Source organism: Hylaeus anthracinus, unplaced genomic scaffold (assembly GCF_026225885.1).
Source record: "Hylaeus anthracinus isolate JK02 unplaced genomic scaffold, UHH_iyHylAnth1.0_haploid 3, whole genome shotgun sequence".
In the NCBI taxonomy this organism is placed as follows: domain Eukaryota; kingdom Metazoa; phylum Arthropoda; class Insecta; order Hymenoptera; family Colletidae; genus Hylaeus; species Hylaeus anthracinus.
The window spans coordinates 7980940-7995219 of record NW_026535284.1 but is presented as its reverse complement, the minus strand read 5'-3'; the positions used below and the strand labels follow the sequence as shown (position 1 = coordinate 7995219).

The 14280-nt window shown below is 45.3% G+C and overlaps 1 protein-coding gene across 4 annotated transcripts in view; it reads right to left on the bottom strand.

Moving 5' to 3' along the window:
* The window catches only part of LOC128893881 (solute carrier family 12 member 4), a 139799-nt gene that overhangs the window by 116247 nt on the left and 9272 nt on the right, over nucleotides 1-14280 (bottom strand). For all 4 annotated transcript variants that reach the window (XM_054155181.1, XM_054155182.1, XM_054155184.1 and 1 more), the window contains exon 2: nucleotides 3624-3686. In XM_054155181.1, the coding sequence (XP_054011156.1) occupies nucleotides 3624-3686 (63 nt within the window). The remainder of the gene's footprint in view (nucleotides 1-3623; nucleotides 3687-14280) is intronic.

Genomic DNA, 14280 nt, shown 5'->3' with positions numbered 1-14280 from the left:
CAGTAACTCGAATGCTAAGCTTAGATTGACTTGGATGATGTAGGACGATGTATTTCAAATCTTACTGCACCTTTTACAGACCTTTACTGCACCGACATTCATTTTATTGACACTTTGAGTTCCAAAGAAATGAAACGTAAGCAAACATTATTGTTGGTTGATTTACTGCGTAAAACCTAGTGGTGACCGAGACTCATCTCTCGAAAAGAGTTAATAGTGAAATATCACTTAGTGTTTTCCTGCAATTATTCTTTAGAGCCTAAACTAATTCATACATAATTAATTTATTTTTCTCGTATATAATTCTTTACAAGTCCATTTTTAAAGTTACCAAGTACACAGATTGAGTGTCTAAAATGAATCAGTACCGAAGTAGTAATTGACTCGTTTGAGTGGATGTACAGAAAGGATTTAAGAACAAAAGGATAAAGGAAAAGGATAAAGAAACATTATTGCTGATGGATGTGCTGCGTAAAACCTAGTGGTGACCGAGAGTCACCTCTCTCGAGTCCAAAGGGTTAAATTTCAACTCGATGAACATCGCACTGAAAAAAGCTCTCCAATTCCCTGGACATTCTAATTCATTCATTCACCAAATCTATACAGGGGCGCAGCTATAACATACTCGCTAAATCCCATCCCTTGAGTCAGGTATCGGCTGTAACCGGCCTCAATGAGGTTCGCAAGAGTCCCTGGTCACCCCGTTTCCACCCGCACTCATCGAATCCAGTCAGACGTCACGAAAGAGCCGCATTTCCGGGTTCCAGAGTGGGTGCTTGTAACAGGGGGTGGTTGAGGAAGAGTCGAGCCACGATTTAGGCACTCGACACGCCACCCCGGATGCGAAATGCTCGTATCGGGTGCGTACAATCTGCGGCCGCCGGGAACTGGGTCGAGGAGACATACCCATTGCCACACCCCCCACCCCCGACGACCGTCCCCTGGTGAACCCGGCCGGCGCCCCATATAACCCGCGAATTTATCGCTCGCGGCTGAGCAACAATCGCCGATTCGGGTCAGAAGCGGCTCCTGCAACCCGGAAGTCGGATGCTGACGCGCCTCCTCCCTCCCCAGCCGAGGATCCTTTCGTTGGCAACTCTCCTCGCGAGCGTCCCTTTGTCGCGACGGTGGAGAAGCCACTTCGCGAACGTGACGACCACTTCGTGAAACACTGGCGATCTTTCTCTTAGTTCCTTCGGGAATCAAGTCTGCCAGAGGGAAGAAGATGGCGAGAAGGGGTGTGTTCGATTTCTCGTGACGCCACAAATAAGGGAGATACTTAGGGGACGACGTTTGGGTGGTTGGTTGACTAGGACGAGCGACAAGGGACAGGAAGGGTTTATGTAAAAGAAGAGGTGACTTTACTGGAAAAGGTGTTGAATAAATTAAGTGGCGAGTAAACGTGGAAAAGGGAATCCAATCAGAAGGAATAAGGAAGAAGTTTTTATCTAAAACGAGGGGTGACTTTACAGGAAAAGGGGTCAAGTTAAGTGTTGAGTAAGAATGGAAGAGGAGAGCTAATCAGAAGGAATTAGTCTGCTCTAGGGATGGCGTGAAAAATCACTAACAGTGATCACTAACAGTGATCACTAACAGTGATTTTTCACGATGATCACACAATCACAATCTCGCAGTCATGATTAAACTTCGATCACGACCGTGATCCGGAAGATGGCGTTTCAGAAACGGTTCGTGTTAATTGTTATCGTTAGTGTCTCGCTGTCTCCCCTTAGCGGAAATTCAAGAAACTAGAAATGAGTCAAATTCAAATTGTATTAAAATTATATTAACGTTGCTTTTAGACCATATTATAATACATATATAATCTAAGAACAACATGATTCGTGAAAAGTGAAAAGAATGTTCTCTACTAATCAGACGCGATCACGAAGAATCACGTACCACTGTGATAAATCATCGCGATTGAATCACGAGTGATTCAAAAGTAGCAGTTCACGCCATCTTTAGTCTGTTCTGTGAAGGGACTAACTTAACAACTAGACAGTGCTTTTTCTTGAAAGCCTCGTCTAAAATTCCTGATTTTCCTTAACAAATTCCCAAGAAAAGAAACGTCCTCGTCCACTGAATATACGTCGAAATCCTCCGACACAATTTTTTATGATTAAAAATCATGTTATTTTTTAAATAACGGAGATGCTAACGGGAAGATGTAACGTTTGTGACATAAAAATGAAGCATGGATAGAGACAGGAACAAATGGATAGGTATGAGATACTGGAATACTGAGGGTGCTAACGGGGAAAAGCTTTTTACTGAGTTTGATTTTCAATTCCTTGATTCTTACGACGAGCGTGATTTGTTAACTTTTCTTCCCCGTTTCTAACTACATCTCGCCAGAAAAATTTACACGTTAAATTTCGTACTCATGAAACTACCCTTCGCTTTCCATTAAAATACATTTCTAAATCCACAAATTCACAAACAAATATTCGAATTTCGGCTACGGGATCGCTCTGCGGATCGCATGGTCCCCCGGCGACTACGGCCATGGTAGCGGATAGCACGATAACGAATCCCTCTGTTCTCCCATCGATCGGGCTCTCATTGCTTTTCGCGGAGCCGGAGGAGTTTCTTTTTAACTCGTCCCGACGATGAGGCGCGAAAGAAATAGGAGGGGGTGTACGAGAAAGTTCGCGAGGTCTTCCGTTGCCGGCCGAATGGAAAAGTCGCGTGGAGATCCGTCGGTCGGGCATAGATCAGTCGACCGTTCTGTATATTCTTCGTCTCGGCTCGAGAAGAGCAGCCCTTTTGTAGACGTAGAAGTCCGCGGAAGGGGACGAAAAGGGGGACCGTTGAAAGGAATAAAAAGACGAATGACGGGACGACACTTCGCGAATAAACGATACGGAACGTTCAGGGTTGTCCTTTGGAGAATTCTACTGGGGAATGAAAGGCCAATTATCCAGTGGTGGGCTCCTGCATACCAAACACTCGTACGCGGAATTACTCGACCGTGGAACCTTCTACTTCTTTACATTATGCAGTAGGTAAAAATAAAAAAAGAAATTTCATTGACTTCTCTTAATGTGAATTTTGTTAGGTTTAAAAATACGACCTCGGCTGGATAGCTTTCTTTGCACATGTATCGATATAAATTTCGTTAGATAAGAGTACAATTAGGGAATCAAATAAATAAAAATTAAAGATATACATCGATTAATGCAATTCTCCCTAAAGAGATATCACTACACTGCGGATCTTTATGCATTTACAGGAAATTTGAACGTGCAAGAAATTACGAAATGCAAACAAAAGTAAAGTTCATGTTACAATATTTACGGAATAAAATAAAGTCCTATTTAGGTTCAATTTTTGTAGGCACGTTCGCGAGGCATTTATTTTCCATAAAGATCCGCAGTCTAGATATCACTTTTGGAAATTTACTTCCTCCCAAATACATCGATCTTCAGACTTTTCTCTACTTCTTCAGCGCTAGCTGAAGTCAAAAGGACTTCGGGAATGGTATTCCCCGTAAAAGAAACATTTTCGAGCGCTCAGTCCCTCTGAAAGCAAAACAAGAGACTCTCGAAGGTCCCTCGAGTACGCTCGAAAGCGTAAAGACGTTGCGACAATGGACAAATTTTAAAAGTGTGAGTACTCACATTCGCTGACAGACCTCGGGACCAGGTGCTGGTGCTCCAGTTGGGTACCGTTCACCGGCGGATCTGAAAGCAAATTTCGAAACGAATTAAACTCCGGTGTTGCGGTTGTTCGCGATGGCTGTGCGTCGCGTGGCGGGGGGCGCGAATGACAAGTATCCAGGATAGGCGACAGGAAGGATTCTTGGAATGCACGCGGAGATTTTGGGTGCTTGGGGATACGTGGCGTGGTTGCTGATGTCTCTGCCTGCACGAGACTTATGAAGCCGGGCTGAGAGACAGAGGTAATTGAATTTCGGTGTACAGTGAGGCTGCGGTACTCGGTTAGTTATAGTTCATCGTCACGATAATGCGAATTGTCCTTACTATTTGTAGATATAATAAAAGAATCTATTAAACGATAACTGTTTAGAGAGAGAACTATTTCCCAAGTTTGGACCATCTTGCTCTGGATTTTCTTTTAACTACGCCATATTTATAATTATAATCGCGCGCAATGAAAAAGTAGAATAAATGTAATAAACAAATAAAGTGAAAGAATCTATGAAACGATAACTTTTTAGAGAGAGAACTATTTCCCAAGTTTGGAAAAAGTAGAATAGATGTAATAAACAAATAAAGTGAGTTGGTCTAGAATTTAATTGTAACTTCCTTGCGTGCCCTGTTTCCAATAGCGAGTGAGTAAGTTTTATTATTTATTCATAAGATTGTGTTCTTTTTATATTCATTTAATTTTGGATTTGTATTACTACTCTCTTCGTGACTCTCTGACATCTCCGCCGGAGATCCCAGTAGTCTATCGGGGGCCCCCCTATAGCTCGGGTACCTCGGAATTGCCAAACCCGTACTGTAGATCACACATAGCTACAGCCCCTGAGGACCTGTTTCGAGTAAACACCGTCAATCAGTAGTCAATATGGCTTCTGACTCTAGCGTTCGTTCATTATTAAAGGCAAATCCCCTCGTCTATTTCAGACTTCGGAGATTCGAGGAATCTCGACGCGCCGCCATGTTGCTCCTATCTCGCCCTTAATCAGGCCGCTCGGCGCTGAACTTAGTATCCCATAAAAGAAAGTGGAGAGGATCGTCGAATTTCCGATCGTTTCCGAGATGCTAGTCCCGACCGTGTGCTTCCAACGGAAAATCGCTGGCGGAATCTTAGCGCGGTACGTGCAGGTTCGGGAGCGTATCACGGCCACGAGCGTCTGCACACGTTACGCGTTGCATAATATATTTTCAGGAGGGTCGTTTAAGGTGGGTCGGGGGTGCACGTCCCCTGTCGACAGGGTTTCATCGACCAATCGGTGCCGGGGTGGAGCTTAAGCTACACGACGGCGTCAGCACCTCTTCTCTTTCGCGAAGGCCTTCCTCTGTCTCACCTACATTCGCGCCTCTTGTCTCTAAACCCTTTTCCCTGGTCTATATAACGGTTCAGAGGCTTTTCCAAGGCCCTCGTCGATGCTAGCGCCGCTGCCGATCGAAATCACCGACAACGCGCACGATTGTCACCCCTTAAGTAATTTGTAGAGTGAAAAATTAAGCATTACACTGTTGGAAGTACTAGTATTCGAAGTGGAAGTATCGTGTCAAGTTTCACGTAGAGCAGGGTTAAAGGAAAATTCAAGGGAAAGGAAGTTTTAAAGTCGGGAGCAAGGAACTGGTAGGAAAAAGTATAGTTGGATGGCGTAGGAAGGAGATGGAGTTCTAGCAGAGTTTGGATGTCGATGTAGCAGTGAAGTACCACTGCATTGGGGCTTGAGTGCCAATATAGCTGCGAAGTGGTGCTGGGATAGAGCTGGAACGCTGATATGGTAATGAAGTGGTGCTTTATTAGAGTTTGACTGTCGGTGTAGATATCATTTGGTCATATAGTAAGGTTTGAATGTGGATATAGTCATGGAGTGATGGTTTACTGGAGTTCAAATGTTGATGTAGCAATGAAGCGATGCTCTAATAAAATTTGAATCTGGATATGGTAATGAAGTGGTGCTTTATTAGAGCTTGACTGTCGGTGTAGATATTACTTGGTCGTATAGTAAGGTCTGAATATAGATATAGTCATGAAGTGATGCTTTATTGGAGTTCGAATATTGATATAGCAATGAAGTGTTCTAATAAAGTTTGAATGTGGATATAGCAATGAAGTGGTGTTTTATTAGAGCTTGACTGTCGGTGTAGATATCATTTGGTCATATAGTAAGGTTTGAATGTGGATATAGTCATGAAGTGATGCTTTACTGGAGTTCAAATGTTGATGTAGCAACGAAGTGATGCTCTAATAAAGTTTGAATGTGGATACAGCAATAAAGTGATGCTCTACTAGAGTTTGAATAATAACATAGCAGTAAAGTAGTATTTTCCTAGAGATAGTACGTATGATAGAGTTACCGCATGAATGCGTAAAGGGACCAAATAAATCTGAGGATTGCTTTAATACCCAGCCCACGAAATGTACGAGCATCTCTGTTTCGGATGGAATTAACATTCGTACAATCCGTCCAGGTTGCTCTTGGTTCAAATTTCACGAAAATGTTTCACTGTCAGGGGAAACTGTAGACGGAGGCCTCGCCACTACGGGAGACTCTCGGCGATGGGTTTTCTGAAAATTTACTGTTGCGGCCGCCTCAGTCAGCGAATATCGAGTGGGAAAACATTATCTCGTGCGGGAGCACTTCGCGATATTAGAAGCTCCTTCGTCGTGTGACCGTAAATATAATATAATGGAAGCAGCTCGCGACCGCCGCGGCAAGAGCAATAACAGTAATGCCTCCGCGACGTGAGCAATTTAAAATCTCGAAATTGAACGGCGTTGTTGGAGAAATAAACGGCGGCAACGGAAATTAATTGACGAGTAAGGAAACATTGCAGAAGAATAGATGGACGATCGTACGAAGAAAAATAATTATTTGGATCAGTTATCGAAATCGTAACGTTGAAATACTTGTTGAAACGTTCGAGAAAAAATTTTTGCACCGCTTTCAAGTGAGCAAGCCTGACGAGTAACTTGAAAGCGTAATAGCCTCGCCGCGTTCCACCTAGCTTTATTTCTTCGATTCATTGAGAAACGAAGGGAAACCGAGTCTGGATCGACATCCAGATTCTGCATCACGATCCGTTACCACTGCGTACGTCAACAACGTCATGGCAGCTATCGAGGAACGAGTCCTGTAATTTTGAAAATCAAAAGGACGTCTCCAGGCGCGCATGCGACCTTCCCGACGCTTGCACATCGTCGTGATTGCTTTCACGCATGCTAATGGAACCACTGTTCCGTCCTTTGCCCGGTTCTTTCCACCTTGTAATCTCGAAAATGAAGCGTCGCCCGATAAAAATGGAAACTCCTGACACCTTTCTCCCCTTTTCATTCCCGTGTAGTTGTTTCGGGACGAGGATAACTTTCCTCGAGAACGAGAAAATTTTCGCTTTCGGCACTATTTTATGACGTAGCCTTGCTCAGTTTTAAACAAACAATCGCTACAATCTCGGTTACGAGTAAACCGACGCTTCCAATAACGTCGCTCGAAAGCAGTCGCTAAATATTCGTAATTAACACTTTGACGCTGTTTTGAGATTAGACGGAGACCGATCTCGGTGGAGGGTGGGGAGGAACGGGTCCGTAACACGCGGAAATCAAGGTGACGCGGAGGCAGCTGCGATGGCAATAAAATTGGGCCGAGCTGCTCGAAGTTTCAGGTGTCACGGGGGGACAGGATCTCTCGAGGATAGAGGGAAGCGATTCGGAATCTATATACGGGGTAAGTGCACGAAAGTTGGGCGAGTTCTGATGAATATTGAAACCGCAGCGTAAACGTGTGCCCCGCGCGCCCTCTCCCGCCTGCGGCCGCGCGGATATTTAAAACACAGGAAAATGGGTCGCGGTTCTATCCCTCTTCTCTTCTTCCTTCCTTTTTTTTTCTTTTTCTTTTCTTTTCTTTTCTTTTTTTTTTTTGTTCTCTCGTTACTTGACGTGCACTCACGAAGATGAATTTCTCTAACTTCGTCGTCGGTCGAAGTCGCGGTAATCCGTGGATATTAGATTACCCCCGACGATTTGTTACTCGTTCGTAATGAAATTCTCGTTTTATTAAAGCTGATATCCGAAGCGCGCGGACGGTGGAGGGGGTCGCGGGGGAACAGAAACGACGACACGAGAACGACGACATTTGGAAGAGAAGCGTAATTTGCTCACCGGTATTTTATGCATAATATTCTCGACGACGAAAATGAGAGACGCTCTAGCCGGGCGCGCTCTGTTTCGAGTCCTACGTACCGGAAGTGGAACTGGAAGCACTCCCCGGGCTAGAGTCGAAATTGCTTTCGGATACAGAAGCAATATCGTTGGTACGCGAAACTTAGAAGGTATAACCCCCCTCCTCGGGCCCCCCCCCCCCCCCCCGCGCGCAGGAAACCGAAGTTTACTTTACGTATAACGCAGGAATATCTCGATAAAGCGCGGAGGGGGAAACACAACGAAAGCTTTACAGAGATCAAAAGCTTCGGTCGAAAACTCCACTTTCCTGGCATCCTTTCGGTTCTGCTGAGTTCTCCGTATCGTCTTATACGGAATTTCCTTTTCCGGGGGAAAAACGACCACGCGTTTCGGTAGCTGTTACCTGGGGTTGAGGCATCCTCTGTACGTGGTTCTTTCACTCGTTTTCATTGGCATAGAAAGGCCGAATTTTCTGCTGCTCCGACAGGAGCTTTGAAATTATAATTGCTCTAATATACCCATTTGGGAATAATTCCTATTTCAATTGGGATTTAAACGATTCGTTGGAGCGAATAGAACACAGGACAAAATTCGAATTTTCCTCTCTAATCTTCTTCCTCTGTAGGTTCACATTTTATCGTCATAATATTCAGAAAAAGAATTTTCTGAAATTTTACTGTTATTCGAGATTAAATTCCCTATCTCTACATTCTACATCTCGAATAAAATTCAGTGTATACCCTTCGTCCTCTTTTTTTATATTTACCGAACAGTAAATTCCTCGTATATCCAGCTGCAATTTCGTTTCAGCGACGAAGAAATCGTCGAGCAGCCGGAGAGGAGAATTAAGACAGCCACTGAACCGATGAACGACCGAAGCCGGCAGCGTAAAAATCCAGTCGGTTGAATCACCCTGACGATCGTATAAGCCGCCTCAAACCGCTTTAAGTGATACGCCGCGCGTGTGTGAAAACAATAACGGCGTAATTGGGCCAATAATAAAATAATTGTTAGCGCTTGGGTGCCGGGAACGGCGGCGTCGTTCTCTCTGTACTTAAACGCATCCGTGGATTGTCCTGTTTTGCCTTCTGTCGCGATGGCCGACGCCAAACGAGACGATTCTTGGTAAACAAATCTCGAACGGCGGGTTGAAATCGTCGTTGGACGCGTGTGGTAATTGCTGAAGGTCACCGATCATTGATTGGCCTCCAGAAATACAGCAAGACGAGCGTTGCGATAATTAAAGATGAGTGTACTCTATGATTCCGATCTTGGGAGCCTCGAGGCTGAGTTGGAAACACCAGTCTTCCACTTGTCGAGGCTACTTCTGCCTACGGATCGGTGTAAAGTAGCCTTCCTTCATCTTCGTTTGTTTTTTATTGTAGGTACTTCATCTGCTTGGCTATTTATTTCACGCATTACAGCGTCGATGTTGGTTCTAACTTAAACTGTTCGAGGTCTCCACTGGCATTTTTTGGCACGGTGTTTATTTAAGCGTTGAACCTCATAACAAGTGGTTATTACGCTAATTGAGCTTCTTAACAATTCATTTACATATCACAATCGTATCATTACTCTGCGCTCCTTATCTGTGGCTGGCCACTTTAAATTATAGTCCATAACTTCTTATCCGTATGGGGACCACATGGCTCTCCTATATTGCATAACTTTTTATCTCTTTGTCGCTTGACAACTCATCTAGCTGTGGTACCTTGATGTTACTAAGCCTGTACTGTAGCTTCAATCACCGCTACAGCCCCTGAGGGCTCCACTGGCATTTATCTTTTATTTATTTAATCAACGACTTTATACCTCACCGAAAAATTGAATCCTCATTTCTTATTTGTATTCCCTTTCAAACGAAATAACGTCTTCGAACAAAGCAGATACAGTCCTGGTGCTGTTCCTAACCCGACCCGTTCGAGGTCTCGAACGATATAGCGTTGTTTTTCTTCGGCCTGACGCAAACTCGACGCTTTCCGCGAAAACTATTTGCGTCCACGGTGTTTCCCACGTTAGTTTGTCAGCTGGGGACGAATCGATCGCGGAACCAGTCGCGTTCCGCGAGACTTCAAAGCACGCCGCCTTCCACGATTACGCGGGTGGTCAAGAGCAGAACGATTAATTGAAAAGTCACGGGTCAATGGACACTGCGTTTCCAGAGTTTGCGACCTTCGTACCGCGACCGATCGGTCATCAAGCTTTCCGTCTTTGTCGAGGTCTCCTGGATCGAAGACGACACCGCTGTGCACACCGAGTAGCATAACCCGCGTAACGCTCGTCTACATTTAGGTGGAAATGCGTGGAAAAAGGAAAATTCTGATAACAATTTCTGTTGCGATCAGCAGTGGGCTATCGCCGAATACGTGAATTCCACAGTGTGGATTGGGTATATATCATAGCTCTACCAGTCTCGAATAGAAATCTTCGAAATTTCTACATTCCCGTACGTTTGCTGCCACGAGTAAATTACACATTGTCAAAAAATGAATCGAAATAAGATCGACGAATCACTCCACTTTTATCTAAACAAATACCAACATTCGTGAATCAGCTTCTCCATTCTGGATTCTCGGTACCAATCAAACTAAATTAGCAAACACGATTCATATCGGCAAATATCGTTATTTCTCTCCTAACCTTTGAGGATACCAAAAGACTTGGAGAAACGAAGTCAATTTAAATTCCCCAGAAAAGAGGGAGGGAAGACGAATGGCTCCGGTTAATTTGGTCCGAGGGGCGTCTCGAGAAATTCCAAGAGATCGGGGGCCCGCATTGGTAAATCCTCGTCGAATGGAGTCGACAAGAGCGTCTCGACTCGACGTTCCACGAGGCTGGCGTATAGCTGTGGGAAAGATCGTTCCACCGTGGACCCCGCGTGTCAATTGACATTTACTCCCAGGGATACGTCACGAATTCCCGAGGAGAGAAGGCGGCGTCCAGCCGTGGTCGGTCGCGTATTAATATCTGAATTACGCCAACCGGCGTGCTCCACGCAGACGGCCGCTTCTGTGTCCCGTTCCGGTCGTCGTATATCGTCCAACCGATAAACTTAAAAATATATCCGGCGAGCGATACCCGGGTGTATCTGTCGCTGAAGTTACGGGGACCACGGCTAGCCTGACTCGCAAAATATTTCGTACCGAAAATAAAAAGAACGGTCACTCCGCGATCGCCTGGTGCCGCATTCGAAATTGATACAGATAGGCTCAGGGATTTTGGGACGTCGTTTTACTGGCTACGGCAAACTCTACAATAAGCTTAGACTAGTTACGATAGACGCGATGGAAATCTATACTCTGTTTATGTAGAATGTACTGTAGATTGTGCGAAAGAGACATATATGAGGCGATTTTTAGTAAATAACTAAGTGGAAAATGTGGAATGAAAGTTTTTCATAGGAGGCTCCGTTTCCAAAGTAACGAGGTTTGAAAACGTTCGGGGGCGGCCACTCGATAAATACGGAACGTTCAGGGTGTCCCGGTTTGGAAAGCAAGTTATTCTTGGGCAGATTATTTTTTTATATTATTATTATCAAAGATATCACCCCGATTACGCTTAGTTCAGTATTCGCCCTTCAAGTTGTCACAAACTCGTGCTCAACGCGAGACAACCTAACAGGTAAGTGAAATATCGTTTCTCCGGCTCGCTTGAGATTATCCGCGGCCAGGAGCGACGGTGAAAACCAGTGGATGGCGGTGTGAATAATTTTCTGACAACCCGACAGGCGATACCGTGTAACGATGATAAAACGTCGCCGAGTTCGGGAAAGATGTACCTGTGTTTTACGATAACGAACGATCGCGAGAAACGGAATAGGAACGAGACAGAAATAGAGCGGCGAGGGTGGAAGGACTGGAGAGGGTGAAACGGGCGGTAAGGGGATGAGAGTCGGAGTGAGAGAAAAAGAGAGATTGGTGTCAAGTGTTCCGCTTCCGCAGATATTGGAAATCAAGGTTGCCGATTTACGTGGCGATCGCCGAGTACGGCCGACTCGCGATCTGAAATGTTCCTCGGGCAAAAAAACGTGGCAAATAGTTAATGGAAATCGGCCATTCCACTGCGGTACGAACCTTCGAAAAGCACAGTAAAAAATCGTCGCGATTCGTTCGTTTTTCGTTACAGAAACGCGAAGTGAATTCTTGGGTCGTAGAATGTCGTGAATTCTTGGGATTGCCTTATGAAAATTTTAGGTAGGGTGAACCCTCGAGAAAACTGGAATTTGATTAACCGAGACTTGTGAAAAATCGAGAGCAACGCTACGAGGCCATTCGTTGTCAAAAAATGAATCGAAAGTGTGGAATGTAATTCTTGTATACGAGTATTCGTTTTGGAGATAATCGTGATTACAATTACGCGAGGCACGTGGAAATTTAAATGAAATTCGGTCCATCGAGTCTCACAACAGACGTCTGTGGCGTATAATAAAGTAATTTGTATAGAATTATTAGTTTTTCGATCTAAGATACTGAAAGCATACAGAAATTAGAAAATACCAAAGTACGCACCAAACATATTTAAACGCGATTACCTCAGAAATGGAGGCCCGTACAAACTAATTTCATTACAGACTTTCGACTTATTTTTAGAAACACGATCTCTCTATCTTCCCTTCCAACACGAATTACGAAAATCTTCGTATAAAACACTCCAATGAATCGTTCAAAACTGCCCTAACGATCGCAACAATTGCCATTTTCTGATCGATACACGAAACAAAAAATTGTTCACAGCCTCCAAACGAGAACTATCGAGTTCCTCGGAACTCGTCGAGACTCGAAACGTTACGGAGGCGTTGTAAAAATACTGAAGTCGCTGCGCAGTTTACGGTTCCCCGTGACCTCTTAAAATAACCGAGAGCGCTAACGGCTGATCTCGTTGTCGCGCGTTTCGCGAGAGAGATGCTCAATGGACCGTTCGCAGGGTTCGTATATTTTCCGAATCCCGGACAAAGGAGGCATCGGGACGAGTTCCCGCGGAGTTTCTCTCAACAATTTTCACGCGACGCGACGGGGAGCACGAGCCGAACGACCTACATACCCAGCTTACAAGAGACGCACACACGAGCACACGTCGGAACGCGCAACATCAGGGTCTTACACGCTTTTCGAAATTCCCCGACGAGGCCCCCGAGAACTTCTCGGCCTACAAACCGTCCACGGACAAAGGAGACGCCGATGCGAACTTCCATCGAGCTTCCCGAAATAATCTCGCCGCGACTAAATAAACGAACGCCGGATATGTCGTATTTGCGCGAAAACCCGCAATGTCTGGGCCCTCCGTTACACTCTCCAGACTCCTTCGCAAAGTTGCACGCTTCTACGAATTTTCTCTGCAAATAAGGCAAATTTTTTAGCGAATTTCCGTCAATATTAGTTTAGGATGCCATAGGGATCTTCCTAGGTTTGATGATCGATGTCTCGAACTAAACAGAAAGCCTAGACGGAAATCGCAGAGCAACGAACCAACCAGGGACAAAGAGCTGAATAGCCGGAGCGGTTCAGGAGGCCCCGGTGGAGCAATCTCGAAATAATCTTCGCTGGACGAGCTTGGGCGTCATCGTCCGCAAAAGGCGGGCTGGTCTTCGCGCGCGTTAGCATAATTCTCTCTCTGTTGATAAACACAGAGAGGCCCCCGTCCCCGGTCCTGGCAACGTGCCATACCAGCGAAATGTCTGGCTATGCACCGTAATAAGGCCGCAACAGACGCGCGGCGTCATACGTCGACAGGAAGACGTGTATGCATAATGCATTCCGCCGTGAACGCGCTGTTGGCGGATACACAATGCCCGGCCGCGATCCGAAAGCGAAAGGTCTGTTAAAACGTGGCTCGTTTGAGAGCTTTCTTGTTACCATCGCGCTACAACCTTTCATCTTCGCGCGGGGCATTGTTAATCGGGCGAGACTAGCGCCGCGGGGCTCTGTCTCCGCGGCACCACGAGGAAACAGCACGCCTAGGCAAGACCCCTCGTCAAACAGTCTGCGAAACTCGCGATGAGAGACAAAAGGGAACTTCGTGTCACTGGCATCTTTCTTGGATCGACAGGTGTTGCGACACAGGTACGTATGGTTCGTGTAACAAGCTAGGCTAGGTGTAAATGGACGATTCTTGTAAATGACGTCGATATATCTATGCTTAAAGATCGTCTCTTGATCGCCGGACAGAAAAATCTAACATTCGCGGAGAAGAGAATGGTTTATTCTGTCGCAACAGTCCGCGGTCTTGTTACAATGAGATCGACTGCAACGTCTGGCATTTCGTCAAACAGTTTGTGAAATTCCGAGCGTGGAACTTCCAGTTCGAACAAAAGGAATCTTCATGGCATTGTCATCTTTCTGCGATCGACAGGTGTCGCGACATACATTTGGCACAGGCGGCTTCTTGTCTTCTGGGCTATGTATAGCTGGCAGCTGGATAAATGATTCTCAGGTTTAGGAACAATTCACTGCG